Genomic DNA, 19731 nt, shown 5'->3' on the forward strand with positions numbered 1-19731 from the left:
GGGATAAAATCTGAGGTAACTTCAGAGGGCAGAGAATGACACCGTTAGGGGGTGGAATCTAATGAAACCTAGAGGGGAGAATTATCATTTTTGCAGGGAAAACCTGTGGTAACATTAGAGGATATAAAACTGCAAATACATTTATGGGTTAAAATCGGGGGTACCTAGAAGGGGACAAATGGAGCATTTTGTGAGGGAAAATCTGTGGTAACATAAGAGGATATAAAACTACATTTATGGATTAAAATCTCAGGTAAGTTGAAGGGGACAAGTGAAGCATTTTGTGAGGGAAAATCTACAGTAACGTTAGAGGATATGAAATTACAATTATGGGTTAAAATCTGAGGTACCTTGAAGGGGACAAACTAAGCATTTTTGCAGGGAAAAACTGTGGTAACAAGAGGACGAATGGACGCAGCGGGCATCCCCATATCCTTCAGCTGCAGGAGCTGGCTCTTGTCCTGTCTCACGGCATCATCCTTCCTTTTTGCAGCGTCCGATGGTGCAGGAGGAAGAAAGAAGAGTCCTGGTGTGGAGCTGTGAGGCAAGAGGAGCGGAGGACTGATGAGGTGGCAAGAGAAAGGCAGCCAGGGCAAAGGGAACCCCCTGTCACTGGGGCTGCGGTCATGGGAGAGCATGGCTGGTTTGTGCTGGGCGCCCTCCCTGTAAGCAGGGCTGGGTCTTTGCACTCTTTTTGGCCTTTTGGCCCGTTGCTCCTCTGGCTGCCCAGAGAGTGCAGCCCCCCTGTAGGCAGGGCGAGAGGCAGCATCTCCGCACCCACGGGGGAGATGGAGCTCGCCAGACCCCGAGGCCTCCCTGTAAGCAGGGGCGGTCTGTTTCCCTGCTCCTGCGGCCACAGTGGCTTTCTGCCTGCCGTTGGCCCAGCCAGCGTGACCCCCTGTCATCGGGGTGTGTCACGGCTCTTGGCCTTTGCCTCCTGAGAAGCCCCTGTTGGCATGTTGAGGTCTGTGGCCTCCATGGAGCCCTTCGGGGCTGGCCTGAGGCTCTCCCATCCTGCTGGCGGGGAGGGAGAGGCTGCTCCCCAGGCGCTGGCTGCACGGAGCTCTCTTTCTCTTCTGGAATGCTAACTTTACCCCACAAGGAATGGAGGAGGAAAAACAGTGATGGGTGGCAGGACAGATGGAGGAAGGAAAAACAGGGACAGGGAGCAGGACAGAGGTATGAAGAGCAAAACGGGAACAGGGAACAGGACATAGGAAGGAATAGAGAGCAAGGAGAAAGGCCAGAGAATCAAAGAGAAACAGGGACACAGATTGGGACAGAGGAATCAAGAGAACAAGAAATGAGTGGGAAGAAAGACAGGGACAGTGGCCTACAGAAAACCAAACCAGGGACAGTGAGCAGGACAGAGGGAAAGAGAGAGAAAGAACAGGAAGAAGGAAAGAAGAATAGAGAAAGAATGGCACAGGGAGCAGGACATACAGAGAGAGAGAAAAACAAAGAGGACAAGACAGACATGCTTGGCCTGGCAGTATGGAATTTTGATTATCGGGTCACAGAAGAGAGCTCGGTAGTGCTACAGTTTTCCTCCTCATATGTGCTTGTATTTCTTAAAACTGAGGGTTCAGTGTCTTTCAATTATCGTTTACAGTGGTCGTAGTTGAGGGTTTCTTACTCAGGGGTTATAGTTTATTAATTTATTGGGTGGGACTTAGTATTTGTCTGGGTTTATAGTTTATTCATTTACTGATCAGGCATCAGGGTTTACAATCTAACATCATCCACAAACTTTAAATCCCTGACAATAATTTGTTGGCCCCAGGTCTCTGCAAAGCTCCCAGCTGTGACACTCCTTCAACTGTTAGGGTACACCTCAGCATCTGCAAAAGACTGAACAGTTAACAAATGGCCAGGCACAACCCCCACAGAACTATGCCCTAGTCTGTGGTTGCCACAATTAAGGCTGACTCTATGCTACTTTGGTCACCTTCTCTGGCTCTGTTTCATTACCAGGATGTCAAGTAGCCCTGAAGGTCTGACAGTTCACTTAGGTGCCCAGCTAACTCCAGCCCTCTGTTGATGACAGTCCTCAGAAACTGCAGCACAAACTGAGACTGCAATGCTAAGTGTCTCCCCTACTTGGCCTGACAATGCACACACCCAACACAGAAAGGAGGAACAAGCAGTCTCCTCACTTAACCACCCTCTCACTCATCACAGGCAGAAGGAAAGTGAAGCAACCAGCTGTCACAGTGCCTGAGCAGTGTGTTCAGCATACCGTCATCAGAAAAGTGCCTCTCATCCGAGAGCCAGGAAGACAGCCCACCGCAGCTGTCTGTACCCAGCTGTCTGTCACTCCTTCTCCACTAATGCTTCTGCATTAGGTGCAGCCCTAGTCCTTCCTTCAAAGAGAACACTGCCACAGCATGCAAAATTTGTGGTCACCTTCAGACCGCTCATAAAGCTGTGTCCAGCCAAAACAGGATGAGAACGACGGTCTCTTAAAAACAAGAGACACTGGAGGGACTGAGCTACTGAGGCACTGACCCTGGCCTGGACAATGACCGAAGCAGGGCTCCGCGTCCCTCGCTCGAGCAGCCTAGTAAACAACGCCGGCGCCCTCCCTGCGGCCCGCGCGGTGGACCCGCGGGCTCTAGGACCCGGGCTCCGCGGCCTGCGCCATGGCGTGCGGCGGAGGGGACACGGGCTGCCGCGGCGCCGGGCCGCAGCGCAACCCTCGCCGGCGGCCTCCGCCCCCGTGCGCTCGCCTGGTCTGCGTTAGCAGGGCAGATCCGAAACCGAGGGGAGCGCGGGGGCGCCGCGGCGGGAAGCGTCCTGATGCCCTTCTCAGGTGCGCCGGACAGCTTCACCTCCAGCTGCTGCTGGTGCCCGGCGCCTCTGAGAGTTCTCTGGTAACTACCTGGCTCGGGAGCGTCCGAGAACTGCGGGCTCTCGGCCGGCGGGGTGGTGCCGGGAAGCGCCGCCGCTCCGGCAGCGCGGGCGGTGGGCGGGCCCCGGGCGCGGCGGTGCCGGGCCCTACAGCCGGGCTTTCCGAGGGCAGCGGCGCCGGCTGGTGCTGGCACCGCCAGCCTGGGAGGGGCGGGCGAGCCGCACGTTCTCTCCGTTGTTCGGCGGTGGCCTGCCCGGCTTGGTGGCGACTCTGAAACATGGGAAAACAGACAAAACGCCTTCAGAGATCTGTCTAAAATAAACCGAGAAACAGAAGATCTATGAAGAACTCATCCGAATGAGGTCTGTGGGTGAACCTGCCGGCCCTTGATAAGGCAATGTTTTCTTTGGTATGGGTTCTATACGTGTATTCAATGGTATTTATGTCTTTGTGTATGTATAGGTAGGCACACACATATTCTCAGAGACATAAGAATGTCTTGCCTATAGGAAAAGAAATTCTTGTCCTTTTATTTTGCTTTACAGATCATTCAAAACTGTCCCTAGAAATGTATAGATGAATTTTTCATGTGGGAAATTTAGAATGTTTTTAAAAGGAAGTGTTATCTTGTTTTCTTTAAAACTTTTATTTTTTTCTTTATCCACTGCTTTGCTGAAGTATTTAAAACATTTTAATTACTGAGAATAATTTATATATAGAGAGAGAGAGAAACATCCAGCTTTACCAGCTGTCTGCAAAAATAGCTAGAGTTGAGTCAATCTTGAAAAGTTTTCAGTACATTTTAGAAGATAATTACCTTAGTTCGACCTGTGCAAGATACCATTTTTTCCTAGAAGAAAATACAGCATAATGGCCTTTTTTTCCACTACAAGTTACACATTTTGTGCATTAGCCTGCTTAAAAATTTTCATCAGTTGTACTTTTTTTTTTTTTTTTTTTTAACAGCTCATGTTCTGTTTTGGGATTTATCAGATTAACTGGGTTTCGTTTGGATTTTCATCATTTTTTGCACCAGCTGTGTAATTGCAAGACACCCCCCTCCTTTTTTTTTCTAGAACTTTTTGGTCTAGAATACCAAATATTCCATTTCCTGCTGAGATTCTGCCTGCCTGTGTGGTGCCATATACGCTTTAGAGAATGTTATTGTGGTTCTTCTGGTTCTTTACTTCTAAGTATTTTAAGTGCGCCTGCAGTATTAGTATTTTATCTGTTCTCTCTTATTGCTCTCTCCACAAACTGTGATGACTGGCTTTTTCTCAGTGTTCAGTATGATGCTATCTAGCTTCCTTATAAATTCCATTGCTTTCAGGGAAGTTGCCATGCATGCCCAGTATTTTAATATAATAGTGTGAAGGGTGTCTTGAATCAGGAGCAGCAAAACTTTCATGTCTCCTTGGCTAACTTGGAACTGGCTGGTTTCTGCTACTTGTAGGCATACTGAATACTCTCCACAGAAAACTCTCTGTAGGCAACTGAAATTATGTGATAACTTTACAATCCCATAAATGATCAACATACAGCAGGGTACTAGGAAGCAGATGAGTCTGCTCCTCTGGATCCATTGCCATGTATGCATATATATATATATATATATATGCATATATAGATATATAAGTTTGGAGATATAGCTAGTTCAGGAGCTTAACTGAAGTACTTTGACTCTCATGTTATATGGTTGGTTTGCATGCATGCTGGGTGAGCCTTCAGAGACAGGGATTATAGAAGAGTGTAGAATCTCAAACTTGCCCAGGTCAACTTCTGCCACTTCAGGTCTGCACAGGTCCATTGAATAGACAGTGTGAAGGGGCAAGCTTGGAAGTAGTAATAGTGAGTAAAGTTTGGCTGTGCGCTAAGAATGTTTATGGCTGGAAGCCAATGCAAACCTTCTGGTCAAGATCCAAGTGGTCTGATTTCTACCTGTCATTATGACTGCTGTTCCTAGTTGGCTAACTGCATTTGAAGGTTCAAAATGGATGACACAGAAAATGCTGGTTATGTGGACTTAATTATATTTTGAGCCACCTTACTCTAGCCCAGAGTTTTCAAGACCTCATTATTTATTTTGCAAACATTTAAAAATAAATAAATAAAACACCAAAACTTCAGTATTTGCGGCTTAGCCTGCTTTTCAGAACTTTGCTTCTAGATGTCTTCGTACCAATTTGGTTGTGGAAAAGATGAGTGATTTTGATTTCATCTAATAAAAGGAAATGGAACATCAGTTCTCTTCCTGGATCCTTTATATTATGTAAGTATTTTGTTCTGCTTGCTTCAGAAGATGTGAGGTGCATCACCAGCAGAGAGTTACTAAGTGGTGTGGCTATAAAGGGAACGTTCATCCTTTAAAGGTGTCACTAAAAGCGTATTTATGCTCTTTGTGGAAAGCCAAGGAGATAAAATGGACTGATAGAGTTGTTTTGAAATCCTGCTAGTATCATTACTTGTCAGGTTGAGATGTACCAGCTATATTCCTATATAAGAGTCTGCAATCCCTTCCAAAGTATTTTCCGTGTCTGCAAAATGCTGAGGATCTCATCTGTCCTAAAGTTGGTTAAAGAGTAAGATTTGTTTCACAAGGCTATAACAAAAGTAATGAAGACTGTGTTTGTGGTGGTTTTACCTTGCTAGGCAGCTGAACTCCACCACAACTGCGCTCTCACTCCCCCTCCTCTTCTTAGGAGGGGGAAGAAGAAAAGGAAAAAAAAAAACAGCTCATGGGTTGAGATAAGGATAATTTAATTAAAGGAAAAATAATTATTAAGGGGAAATTATTATTAATTAAATAATTTAACTAAAGAGTAAAGGAAAAGGGGGAAAGGGAAAAAAAAAGAAAAAGAAAAGGCTGTGTGGAAGCACAGAGGAAAAAAATAGCTCTCTACTTCCCGCCAATGAGCAATGTTTGACCACTATGTCCTTGAAGCAGGGCCTCAATGTGCCTAGGATTGTTGTTCGGGAGGACAGACATTTTCACGAGAGCCCACCTCTCCCCTCCCCTTCCTTTTTTCACCTTTTATTACTGACTGTGACATCATATGGCATGGAATATACCTTTGGTTGGTTTAGGTCAGCTGCCCTGGTGATGTTCCCGCCCCACCTCTTGCCCACCTGCAGCCTGCTGGCTCTTGGGGGGTTAGAGGGAGTCCTGATTCTGTGCCAGTATTGCTCAGCAGTAGACACCACACTGGTGTGATACCAATTCTGTTCTAGCTACACATGCAGAGCACAGCACTGTATGGGCTGCTGCAGGGAAAGTTAACTCTATCCCAGCCAGAACCAGTACAGTGTTTTAGGAGAAGTATAGCACTATTTGAAATTGCTGACAGTACAGATACCACAAGTCTGGTGAATTAAGCCCTTCATTTATCGTTATATAAATCATACAAAATGGAATGCTGTTATAAAGGCAGAAGCAGATTAAAGGAGATGTAACTCTGGAAATTAAACAGAAAAAGTAGGGGGTCATTTTGATTTATACTTTTCTTCAGGTTTATTACCATGCCATATAAAGTAAATCACTTCTTTTTCCTAATATGCCCATAATTCTATTTCTCAGACTTTCTTCTTTAAATCATACATTGTGGGTCTTCTTTAAATCATACATTGTGGGCTCATTTGTCTGGCCTGTTTTAAAATATTCTCTCTCTGTTTATCACTACATGTGCTTAGAAAATCCATTTCTGTGTGTATAAATATTTCTTTTTGAGGGAGTATAGGGAGAAACTTGGCAAACAGTCAGCAGCAATTACAAATAAAGCAAAAGCAGTTCTTTGTGTCTCTGCCAGCCTGTTACTGCAGAGACATGCTGCATCCTGCAACAGAATAAGAAGCATCTATCGTTGCTATAAGCTGCCAACAGGAATCCCACATCTTATTAGGCAGCATCCAAGTAACCTTTCCTAGTTCCACCTCTGTGTGCTTATTGTTTAAAAAATAGGAAAAGAATTACTGACAGCGTGTTGTAAGGGAGGAAGCCCTTTGTGCAAAGAATATTGTGTTTTTATCATGTTTAAGATTTATTACAGCATTGAAATGATAGCATGCTACAGAAATCTGATGTGCTGTTCTTTCTCATGCAGAGGGTCTGTGTTTGCATTCCACTCTGGCTGGAATTTTGGCATGCTTTTGGACTTCAGTGTGGTGTAACGCAGGCCCAGAACTTACTCAGGCTTTTCATTTCAGAAGACCTTCTTAGGAAGGAGTTGATTGAGGAAAAAGCTCAGTCTGAAAAACTGAAGTGAGAATCTTCAGCCTTGTTGTAGTTTCTAAGGTCTGTGCAAAAGTAGGTGTTGTTTCTTTTCTGTTTGAAAGAGAGGTGGTCGTGTTTTGGTATTACTTTTTCAGGATGACAGTGGGGCACTGCAAAGCAAATACTTACATTTGAATGCATGCATGTGTTCTTTTTTACTCTGTTTTATACCTAGTGCTTAGAAGGGAAGAGGAATAGGGTAAATGACAACTGCGTCAAAGTGAAAATTAAATACATTAAGTAGTAGGTTCTTTCTGTTTCATTACTTCCATAGAAGTAGGTTCTTCTGAAGGAGCAAGAGAAATGAAGCTTCACTTACGGCAAGCTTCTAAAGCAGTCCACGTATTCATAGAGAACGAATATTTTGTGGTTTAGTACAAAATGCTGAGGAGGGGTAATAGTTTTTTGTTGTTGTTTGTTTGTTTGCTTGTTTGTTTTTCTCCAGTAAATATTTTTGCTTCTCTAACATGGAAGATCCCTTGAAGCTGTTTTACTGGGTATGCCTTTTCTTGTCTATTAGGGTGTTTCTCAGTATACAGGCAGTCAGTCTTAAGTTTCCTGTTATATTAGGTGAAAATTACTTTCAGCTGGCATGTGGAATATATTAATTTAGGTTTGCAATAAACTTGTTTGTGGTAAGTGGTTGGATTTGTGTTCTGACATTGAAGTTACGATGTAATGGACTCTATACACATAGTCTGCAAACAAGTGAATTATTCTTTACAATGTTTAACGTTACAAGACTAGTATCAATTATTTCCATTGATGTTCAAAACTGGAAGATCTTTTCAATACATGGGGGGTAATCCTTTAATAACAAAAGCAACTTTTACAGTTAACTAGTATGAAGACTTGTTTGCAGTACTTAACCAGTTATCTTGTAGTTTCTTGCCTGTAGACATAAGTTTTAGATGCACTTTTTTAAAAGAAAGTTGTAGTTGGTAAGGTGCAGATTTCTGTCTCCTGTTAGCTTTGAAGGTTTGTCAAGGTGCTGCTGTCATGTTTATACATTTAATATTGAGTAAAATCACAATAGTATAGATAGTGAGGGGAGATTACTCTCCAAATTATTAAATGTTACTGATTTAAATTTGATAGCATTATGTCTATCTGAAAGAATTATGACATGCTATAATTACATATATGAGGAAAAAAGTGTGCAGGAGAAAGCATGAAGAGATGTTACTCCAAGAGTGCTCCATGCATGGAATTCTTGCTCTGTTTTAGCATTGGGGATCAAAACAAAGAAAATAAAAAGTATGTAAGTATATTTAAATTTTATTCACCGAGCATCATGTTCCAGACTTAGATGCAGCCATCAACTGCCTGCAGTTTGCCCTTTCTACATTGACTTTCAGAGGTTGAAAACTACCTTGGCACTGATACATGCTTCTCTAGTAATAACAGCCAGTTTTGTGTGAGGAGATGGATGAGTGGATGCAATTTTATTTTATTTTTTATTTGGACCTCAGGAGCCACCTGCCAAACTGAGCAGCTGTTGGACATGTAACTTGTAGGTGGTCCTACATGATGATGTGAGGTTCAGAATAAAGGCAAGCTGGGTTCCAATTGCATTTTATCACTTTATTCATGCTTGCAGTTTGCTCGTATTAATCTACCATTAAACTCACAGTCCAACTGTGTTCCATTAATTCCTTGTATAACAAAAGAGTCTCTCTACCTTTTTTTGGAAGGCTTCCTCCCCCTTCCTCCCCCTTTTATTGAGTAGCTGGTAGTGTGGCTCCTTAAACACACCTTATCAGAATTAATAGTGAGGGGTAATGCTGTGACATAGAAGGAAGAGTAAGTTACTGGTGGAGGATGCAGACTTACTTAGACAGCATTGCTGCCAGAAGCTTGTATTATGAAGCTATCCTCAGGTGTCAAAATGTTGTAAACTTTGCTTATAGAAGATCCAAATTAATTTTCTGGTGGCTGACACAGTAAGCAGAGAGACTCAGAACAATATGAATTCTGGAAATTGAATTTCTTAACACTAGGGTAGCTTTTCATTAAAATCAAACCTCAAAGTTTTAGTATGTTACCTGAAGTTGCAATTTCATGGTAATGGTTGTAAAGAAAGCTAAGAATATACACACGATTACATCATGTAATAATTCATTACAGTTTACTACCTGGATGGCTGTGGTATTTCATAATACACAGTAGTGCACTTAAGTTTGTTACAAAACATGCGAGCCATTGAAATTATTGAAGGAGTTGGTGTAAACAGAGTACAGCCATGGAAGTTAAATTACTTGAGATACAAGTTGTTACTCTAGCAAAGAACTGTTTCATCTTTAGTCATAATGGTTGATTTCAATACTGGTTTCAACTCCTACTGAAAAGTTTTAAAATAAGTCTTCACATGGTCAAAGTACTTTATGTCACGTTGTCATGCGTAGATTCGTGATGTGAAGGTGATAAGCATTGACTATGTTTACCTCTTGGAAAGATAGAGAACAATAGCATGTATCTACATTAAAGGAGAAAGCAGGGAGAAGAGCTTCACACGCTTGAAAGTGTTTCCCATTTGGTTTGTGTTAGACTCTTAAAGGCGTGCAGGGCTTGTTGAAGGCTCAATTGCAATGAAGTGGTCTGGTGCCAGCTAGCAAAACCAAAGATTCTGTGCATGTGCTGTCTGAATTTTCAACTTTGTGAATGAAGTAATACTGGATAGAGCTGCCATTCTGTCCCCAGTAAGGTTTTGCCCTGATGGCTGGCTGGTTGTGTTTGAACATGACAGAATAGTCTGTGAGATGACTGCACTTCTGAAGTGTTTGAGCTGTAGCCAGGCAGGCTGAGAAGACCTTTTTATGTGCCTTTACTGATATAACAGTAGCCAGATTAAGCCTGGCTTCTAGGATGCAGCAGAAACCAGAAGCAGACAGTGAGCTGGCTAAAGAGTATTGCTGTGCGGAATGTTTTCCTCGGTGTTTTGCTCCTATTAAATAGCAACCAGCTCTGAGAAAACGACTCTACAGGAGCCTGCTTCTCTACGTCCCGCGTTTACCAAGACAGAGTTCGCACGGAGTGCTGCCGCGAGCCTGGCCCCTGTCTGTGTGTGGAGGGGCCGCAGGAGGCCCCCGTCTGTGGAGGAGCCCGGTGACCCGCGGGGCCCGTTTGTTCCCCTCGTGTAGCCAGCTCCCGGCTGCGGAGGACGGGCCGCTCGCTCTTGGGACTACAGCTCCCGGCGTGCCTCGCGGCGGCGCGGCAGCTGAGCGGCTGGCGCGCCGTGCCTGCGCGCCAGGGCAGCGGGATGTGTGAGGGGAGCTCTCGTCGTCTCTCCCGAGCGGGACGAAACCGCGGAAGCGACGCAGGAGCGGTGAGGCCTCCGCACGCATGGAACTGAGAAGCGCAGAGGCGGTCTCCAGTCGGCTCCTCGGCCTCACTCAGCGGTACCGGGGCCAGGGAGGCGGGGGCTGATCTCGGGTGGGGCGCGGCGTGGGCCTGCGCTGTCGATGGCGGTCGGACGGTACCGTAATTGCACCGGCTGGGACCCTGCGTGTGGGGGCCGGAGGGGCGGTGCCGGGCCGGCCCCCGGGCGGCGGAGCGGTGTGAGTCCCGGAGCGGCGGCCGCCTCCCTCAGGGACCGTCGCCGCTGGCGTGAGCAGGGCCAGATGTGGTGTCCCCGGGGTGGATTTCTCAGCCTGTTCAGCGTCGTGCTCGTGCAGGCAGGTATCACTGGGAAAGTAACTGTGCGATTACTCGTCTGCCTAGCGTGTTTGTACCCGTGCCTACCTGTTCAATGAAAATAGATTAACAGCTACGATATGTCAAAGGGCTAACAAGTAATGATCTAGATGGTATGGAAATAGGAGAGCTGAAGAGGCGTGCAGGCCTTGTAATCAAACAGGTGCAGTGTGCAAGCTCACCCCTTTCTGCCGCTGTTCTCCCCCCACCTCTCCCTGGTGAATTGCTCTCAGGTGTCAAAGTCCTAAACCACAAAACTTTTGACGTGACACTAGGATACTAAAATCACGTGCTTAAGTTTAGATTATCCGATATGTGGAAACTTGCTTTGCCATTTGACTTTCAGGACTGTTGAAGTTTGTAGGAACCTGTGTTCCCAAATAAATGGGTGAGGGAAATGGAATATATCCTGCTAGTGTACAAATGGGTTTAAACTGGTTTGTTTGTTTGTTTTCCATTGGAATAAGGGCTTGTCTGTATTAAAGCACTTTACAATAAAAGTAAATTCTAACTTATTAAACAGATATGAGCCACTGGTAAACTAACATTACTATTTCAGTGCTGGCAATTCATCTTAATGCCATGAAAACTATTTTTTAAATTGTCATAACTGGAACACTAGTGTTTTTGTAGTGTAGGTCAGGTCAGGACTGAGGAAGGATGTGATCCGGTGAAGAAAATTAAAAAGAAAAGCTTTTATGTATAATTCTGATTTCAAAAGGACTGATAGTGTGTGGAAGTTAGGTATATTTTGGGTATTTTGATTCAGGATGCAGAAGGACAAGACTATTAATACTAAAACACTAGTGGAAACTGTCGCTGAGCTGTGCACTTATGTATGTAGTGGTGAGCATGGGGAGTTCTTTTTTATTTATGTTTTGATCCTATTCTCTCTGGAAGTTGTTTGGGAAAAAAATCGGTCTTGTTTGCACAGATTGTTAAAGAACTTATTTGCCATTCATAGAATAAGTATGTTGAGCAAACTGTCACTACAGTAACAGATCTGTTTAACATTTTTAGCAATGGTCTAGATGCAGGAGTTGAATGCATACTTAGCAAGTTTGCTGACAGTACTAAACTGGGAGATGCTGTTGACTCTGGAAAGGCGAGAAGCAGAGGGATCTAGGTAGATCGGAGCAATGGCATGAAATTCAACAAAGGTGAAAGCTAGATGCTGCACCAGGAATGGAGTAATGCTGATCAGAAGTACACAATGGGAGATGAATGGCTGTAGAGCAGCTCAGCAGAAAGAGATCTGGGGGTGCTGGTCGACAGCAGGTTCAACATGAGTCAGCAGTGTGCCCTGGCAGCCAAGAGGGCAAACTGCATTTTGGGATGCATTAAACACAGCATAGCCAGCTGGTCAAAAGAAGTGATGCTCCTACTATATTTAGCATCGGTGCAGCTTCATCTTGAATATTGTGTGCAGTTCTGTGCTCCACAATAAAAAAAGAATATTAAGATACTTGAATGCATCCAGAGGAGGGCAACAAAGCTAGTAAAAGGGCTGGAAGGCTTGTCTTGTGAGGAGAGGCTGCGGATACTTGGTTTGTCTTGTCTGGAGAAAAAAAGACAGAGGCGATCTCATTGCTCTCCTGAGGAAGGGACTCTCCCGGAGGAGGGAACATGCAGAGAGAGGTGCCTGTCTCTGCTCCCTGATAACTGATGGCAGGACGTGGGGCAGCAGCACAAAGCTGTGCTGGGGAGGTTCACACTGGATGTTAGGAAAAAAGTCTTTAGCCTGAGGGTGATCAAAAACTGGAACAGGCTTCCTAGAGAGGTGGTTGATGCCCCATTCCTGTCAGTGTTCGAGGCATTTGGACAATGCCCTCAATAATATGCTTTAACTTTTGGGTAGCCCTGAAGTGGTCAGGCAGTTGGACTTGGTGGTCTTTGTAGGTCCCTTCCAAATGAACTACTCTGTTCTACTGTTTGCAGCTTATATTGTACATGCATTTGAACATGGAATGCATGATTGTGTTTATACGCCTATTTTCAAAAATGTTGTGCTACATTAATTTTAATTTCTACATTTTTTATGGGTGGAAAAAATAATCTCTGTTCATTATTGTGAGTATATGTAAGACTGATGAATTGAAACTATTGATGCTTAATTTCTTACCCTTCTTCAGCAGCAGAAATTCCTCAGTGAAAGAAAAAGCATCAGAGAAATGTCTTTGGTATTGAAAGGTGTCATTTGTGGTGGGACAATGTATTTTCTTAAATTATGTGACAATAGTTTGTGGAGGGGATAGGAGCGTGAACATTTTTGGTGTATAAGCTGTTCTTTGTTTTTTCTAAGCTTGTCTGTGTTTTCCATCCGTATCTCATGGTCTGAGAAAATAGATTTTTTTCTCCCATTAAACACACTTGCTCTTGGGGTTCTCCTCTGCATAATTTGATGAATATGCCCACCACTCTCACTGCATCTGGGAGTCTCTACTATACCCTTAGTAGGGTTAGATCTTAGGTATTCGGGTTAGAATGCCTCACAAGGCATGCATGCATATCAGTTCCTTTTTTTTCACCTGTATTGACATGCATCTCTGTGACCATGGGGTTGCGTTGGAGGTTGGCAGTGGTATTGCAGTAACTCTTACCAAGATCCAATGATGAGTGGTGCAAAGCCTCTGCCGATGTTCTTGCAGAAAGCAACAGTGCTAACTCTTCATTGTTTTATATATACTGCTGCTGGCTGTTTTCTGCTTATCATTGTGTCTATCATGCAGTGACAGAACTCTAACGCAGCACTGCTCCCTGTCATTCTGTGGCAAGCAAAACTGATATAACATGAGATGTACCCAGTACTTTACAGTGCCTCCTAAAGGTAGCTATTTTATTGCTTGTCATTATGGAAATGCTTAAAAAAAAAATCAAATAACTGTACTGGGATTGTCTAGATTGTGTTTTTCTTTGTTTGTTTGTTTTTGAGAATCTGGAGTAAAGAATCACACCAGCCATGAAGAGCTTTTGTATTTGCAAGTGCAGGTAAAATGTAAGTTTATGTATCAGCTGGTCTCCTTCAACATCTACTCTGTCATGGAAATCAGGGAGTCTTCATGGTGAACCGTTCTTTGGGCTAGTTGACCTCCAGAATATTGCTAGAAGCGGTGTTGCATGCAGCTGATCATATGGAGGACAATCACCTATTCCATGTTGGAAAAAAAAAAATTTACATTTGAATTTACTCTGCACCTCACTTTGTTTTGTTGTGACTTTCTAGTTGGGAAATGTTAGTGCAGTATTTGTTGTTGAAGTGTAGTCTGATCTGGTCTCCGTATTTTGGACGTTACTTCCCAGGCTCTTTACCTGGGTTGCCAGGCATATAGGCATATACATTAATATATGCATTACATTTTTATATTCAGTTTTGCTTTCAATTTTGCCCTCCTTTACCTTGACAACCTGTACCCTTGTTACATTAGTGCACTTGTGTTGTATATGTATACCATTTCTTAGTTATATAATGTTTATTTTTTGAATTTCCGATTATCAATGCAGACAAACTCAATAAAGAGGTTAGGATTGGAGGCAGTCTGGGATGCAGAGACCGTGCCCTGGTTGAGCTTGTGATCTTGAGGAATATGGGCCTGGCAAAGAGAAAAGTCAGGACCCTGAACTTCTAAAGAGCAAACTTTAGGCTATTTAAAGACCTAGTGGATTAGATCCCCTGGAACGCTGTCCTGAAGGATAAAGTAGCTGAATAGAGCTGGCAACTCTTTAAGGATGTAAGGAAGAACTCTCTATCGCCCTGTGTAAGAAAGTGAACAAGGAGGGCAGAAAACCAGGATGGCTGTGCAAGGACCTGCTGGTCAAACTGAGGTGCTAGAAGGAAATGCACAGTCAGTGGAAGCAGGGACATGTGGCCTGGGAAGAGTACAGGCATGCTATCCAGATGTACAGGGATGGGATGAAGAAAGCCAAGGTACAGATAGAATCGAGCTTGGCAAGGGATGTAAAAAATAACAAGAGGGGATTCTGTAGGTATGTTGGTCAGAAAAGAAAGGCCAAGGAGAGTGTACCCCCTCTGATGGATGAGAAGTGAGGACTGGTAACAACAGACGTGGAGAAGGCTGAGGTATTCAACAACTTCACTTCAGTCTTCACTGCTAGTCAGACTTCCCATGTCTCTTGTTTCCCTGAACCTCTGGGTGACAGCTGAGGGAGCAAAGACCCTCCCACTGTAAGCGAAGAGCAGGTTCAAGACCACCTGATGAAACTGAACAAGTACAAGTCTATAGGGCCTGATGACATGCATCCCAGGGTCTGGAGTGAACTGGCTGATGAAGTTGACAAGCCTCTTTCCATCATATTTGAAAAGTCCTGGCATTCAGGTGAAGTCCCTGGTGACTGGAGAAACATCCAAACTGGAAACATCACCCCCATTTTTAAAAAGGGTAGGAAGGAGGACTCGAGGAACTACAGACCAGTGAGCCTCACTTCTGTGCCTGGAAAGATCATGGAAAAGATCCTTCTGGAAGCAATGTCAAGGTACATGCAAGACAAAGAGTTGACCTGAGAGAGCCAGCATGGCTTCACCAAGCGTAAATCATGCCTGACCAATCTGGTGGCCTTCTACAATGGAGTGACTGCATCAGCTGACAAGGGAAGACCAACTGATGTCATCTGCCTGGACTTCTGTAAGGCCTTTGACGCGGTCCCACATGACATCCTGATCTTCAGCTTGGAGAGATACAGATTTGAAAGGTGGACCATTCAGTGGATAAGGAATTGGCTTGGAGGTCGCACCCAGAGAGTGGTGGTCAATGGCTCCATGTCCAGGTGGAGTCTGTTGATGAGTGATGTCCCTCAATGGTCCGTTCTAGGACTGGTACTGTTTACTATCTTTATCAACAACATAGACAGAAGGATCGAGTACACCCTCGACAAATTTGCAATGACACCAAGCTGAGTGGTGCAGTTGATACCAAAGAGGGAACGGATGCCATCCAAAGGGACCTGGATGAGCTAAGTCTAAGTGCAAAGTGCTGCACCTGGGTCAGGGCAATCCCAGACACGAGGACAGACTGGAAGAAGAACTCATTGAGAGCAGCCTTGCAGAGAAGGACTCGGGAGTTCTAGTGGACAAAAAGTTTGACATGAGCCAGCAGTGTGTGCTTGCAGGCCAGAAGGCCAACTGCATCCTGGGCTGCATCAACAGCGGAGTGGCCAGCCGGTTACGGGAGGGGATTGTCCCCCTCTACTCTGCCCTTGTGAGACCCCACTTGGCGTACTGCATCTATATCTGGGGCCCGCAGCACGGGAAGGATGTGGACCTGTTACAGTGAGTCCAGAGGAGGGCCAGAAAGCTGATCAGAGGGCTGGAGCACCTCTCCTGTGAAGAAAAGCTGAGAGAGCTGGGGATGTTGAGCCTAAAGAAGAGAAGGCTCTGGGATGACCTTTTTGCAGCTTTTCTGTACTTAAAGGGGACTTATTTAAAAAAAAAAAAAAAAAAAAGAGCAAGTTTTTGCTTTGTCAAATAATGACAGGACAAGGGGGAATGGCTTTAAACTAAAAGAGGGGAGATTTAGATCAGAGGTTAGAAGGAAATTCTTTACTTGGAGGGTGGTGAGGCACTGGAACAGGTTGCCCAGAGAAGTTGTGGATGCCTTATCTCTGGAGGTGCTCAAGACCAGGTTGGACGAGGCCCTGGGCAACTGATCGAGTGGGTGGCATCCGTGACCATTACATGGGGGTTGGAACGGGATGATCTTAAAGGTCCTTTCCAACCCAAGATGTTCTTTGAATGCTCTTTTTATATTTTATTTTTGAAGCTTTTTTTTAGCAATTGATTTTGTTATCTCTGCAGCATTAATATGTAGCATCCTGAAGTAGTCTTACTCATTGGAACTGACTCCTGTTGTGGCTCATTTGTAATTTATGTAAATCTTATTATTACTCTTATTACCCTTTCTTATACACCAATAGCAAGCACTTGAATTATTTTCGTGAGTTTTAAAGTTTTGTTAGATATGTCTTGTTTGTATTGTTCTTCCTTGTTTGAAGACATGGAATCCAAATAAACAGAACTAAGAATTAATGAATCATGTTTAATAAATTCTGAGTACCTATAAGTACAAATCCAAATGGAAAAGCTGTTTAAATCAAGATATTTCAGGGTTCCAGTGTCACAGTATCTCTTACACTCAAGAACCAAGTATGAGGGTGTTGAATTAAAATTCAAGTATTTCTTTTTGTACTGATGTAATGTTACAACTTACGGTACTTATCATTCTCAGAAAATTTAATCCCTTATTGCTGGTTGGTGGGTTACTGCCATTTAATTTTAATGTGAAAAAAAGGCGTTATCTTCATTAGGGCTGACATAGTGGTGAACTGTGAGTTTGGAATATGATGGAGTTACTTAGTTGATAGCCTTCTCAGCTGCTAGATGAGGTAATAAAGGTTTATTTTATATTTGCATCTAAATCTTTATTTAGCTTGTATTTGTAACATCTACCGCTAAGCCTTCCATTACAAATTTGAGAGGCTTGGTGTTTATAGCTAGCAGAGGTATTTGCCGTCTGTTTTGAGCTCATGAAACACATGCTGATGTGCTTAATGGGACATGATGGTATAAAATTATAAGCAATAATGCATGTAGATTTTGAACGTGGTGTTCGAGGCTTCCCTTTGCTTACCTGACAATTTTATTTTTGTCAGTGTTATGGGAGGGGGAAATCTATGAAATACCGTTCCTTCTTTCTGCTTTTGAATTGAAATAATTGTTTAATTTAATTGTGTGTAGTCTAAAGAGAGACTTTCTGGAGAAAAAAAACACACAGCAACATACTAAGCAAAGTTTATTAAGCGTAGACATTTGGAACTCTCTGTTGGTTCCATCATGACTAGATATTTAATCGTAGTTTTTGCTTTCAGTCAAGACACAGACATTTCTTTTCCTTTGGCTGGTAGTACGAACACCAGACTGCAATGGCTAGATTGAGCACATTGTAAGGAGTGTTCATTGCAGTAACGAGCTTATGCACTGCAAACCTCGTTCAGCAGGAATGATATTTGTTAATGGCAGCATATAGTGTTGCAGGAGTTCCAAGGCTAATTGACTGTGTATACTGATGAAGTGTTTCTATTCCAGCTCTGTCTCTGAAGATCTGGGTTGCAGACGTGGAGAGTTTAGCAGAAAGCACTATGGATCTGTGGAGCTTGTAAGTTTACTTTGCCCATCCTTTAATTTAAACACCTTATAACGCAAAGTGCAAATCCTTTTCATTTCCAGGTAAAAATTCGAATTTAGTTTGGAAGATGTGCTTTCTAAGCGGGACTTGAAAATTTTAGAGTAATAAAAAGAGGCTGCCAATTACCTGAATTAGATGTGTGCTAGGAAATCTTTTTACAACCTTATTTATGAATCTTTCATCTTAATGTGACAGAAAATATTATATAAATACCCTGTTTACCCCAGTTGATTCAGGAAGATGGAAATTGAGCATTTTTTCCCCTCTATAAGCTGAAGATTGTGAAATATTAGGGCTATATTTGATGAAGCATTTGTGGTGATCAGAGTTAAAAACTGTATCCGTGCTCATGTGTTGGCGTGTGTATGTCATTTTATGTGTACTTGCCCCTGAGTAGTGGGAAAGGGTGTAAAATTAAAAGAACTAGGCAACATAAGAATATTGAAAAATCTGTTTCCTGAAATCTGCTAGTTTTTCTGAATTTTCTTCAAAGATTAGCTCAGCACTTTTTTTTTTTCTCTCATGTAGAAATTCTTTCTGTGAATTATTTATTCTATGTCAGGAGTTAAAATAGTATCACTGTATACGAAGTCATAATAAAATCTACGTAAGCGTGGAGGGGCACAAAAAGTAAACTTCAGCTCTGTTGCTACAGGAAGAAATCATTAATGTTCTGTTAACTAAGGTTGTACTTTCAAGATCTTGGCTTGTGTATTTATAAATATAAATGCTTTCAGTTGGTGGCTTAGTTTCTGGAATTTTCATTGCAAGAACACCAGGTACCTATCTTCACTTTCCATACATTCCATGTATTAGAGATGGTATTTTAATCAAACAGGCAAGTGAAACACTTTGTGCTAAGAGGCACTTTCATTCCTAGTATTTTGGTTCTTTAGCTGGAAAAGAGAAATATATTGGTAATTATAAATTCACATTAACCTCGTACAAGTAGTCTTGTCTTGTGATTGGTTTTCTTAAAATTCTGCTAGTATTTTATGAAAGCATGGGTGGTAGTTTAACGAGGGATGAGTTAAACCACGCTGCCCTCACACTCCACCTCCTCAGAAGGACAGAGAAAGAAAATATGATGAAGAAAGAAAAGCTCTTGGGTTGAGATAAGGATAGGGAGAGATCACTCGCCAATTACTGTCACAGGCAAAACAGACTCAGTATAAGGGAGATTAATGTAATTTATTACCTATTGATAACATACTGGAGCAGTGAGAACTAAAAGCAAGCACAGGCATCTTCCCCCTCTCCCCCCCCAGCCTCTTCTGTGTCCTCCCATTGAGTGGTTCAGGTGAATAGGGTTTGTGATCAGTCCATAATGCTTCATCTCTGCTGGTCCCTCAGGGTCCTTCCCCTGGTCCAGTGTAGCATCTGTCCTGTGGGATGCAGTTCTTCTGAACTGATCCTACATGGGCTTCCCACAGACTACAGTTCTTCAAGAACTGTTCCCATGTGGGTCTGTACCATCGGGTGCAGTCCTTCAGGGCCGGACTGTTCCGGCATGGGTCCCCCACAGGCGGCAGCTATGGCTCCTGCATGGGCTCCTTCATGGGCTGCAGCATGGAGATCTGCTCCACTGTGATATACCACAGGCTGCAGGGTGACAGCCTGCTCCACTGTGTTCCTTACCACAAGCTTCAGGGGAACTTCTGCCCTGGTGCCTGGAGCACTTCCTCCCCTCCTTCTTCACTGACCTTGGTGTCTTCAGGATTCTT

The 19731-nt window shown here is 43.5% G+C and overlaps 1 protein-coding gene across 14 annotated transcripts in view; it reads left to right on the forward strand.

The window, feature by feature from the left end:
* Positions 1–446: 446 nt before the first annotated feature.
* The window catches only part of GARNL3 (GTPase activating Rap/RanGAP domain like 3), a 62247-nt gene continuing 42962 nt past the window's right edge, over positions 447–19731 (forward strand). For 11 of the 14 annotated variants that reach the window (XR_010826010.1, XM_066980463.1, XM_048050950.2 and 8 more), the window contains exons 1-3: positions 447–569; positions 1784–2873; positions 17908–17977. Coding sequence is in view for 13 of the 14 variants with exons in the window: in XM_066980463.1 (XP_066836564.1) it covers positions 2800–2873; positions 17908–17977 (144 nt within the window). In the remaining variant the exon portion in view is untranslated. Of the gene's footprint in view, positions 570–1783; positions 2874–3014; positions 3214–10337; positions 10517–17907; positions 17978–19731 lie in introns of those variants that run through there. The other 3 variants (XM_048050943.2, XM_048050954.2, XM_013188731.3) reach the window with 2 other exon arrangements.

This window comes from Anser cygnoides, chromosome 20 (assembly GCF_040182565.1).
Source record: "Anser cygnoides isolate HZ-2024a breed goose chromosome 20, Taihu_goose_T2T_genome, whole genome shotgun sequence".
NCBI lineage: Eukaryota > Metazoa > Chordata > Aves > Anseriformes > Anatidae > Anser > Anser cygnoides.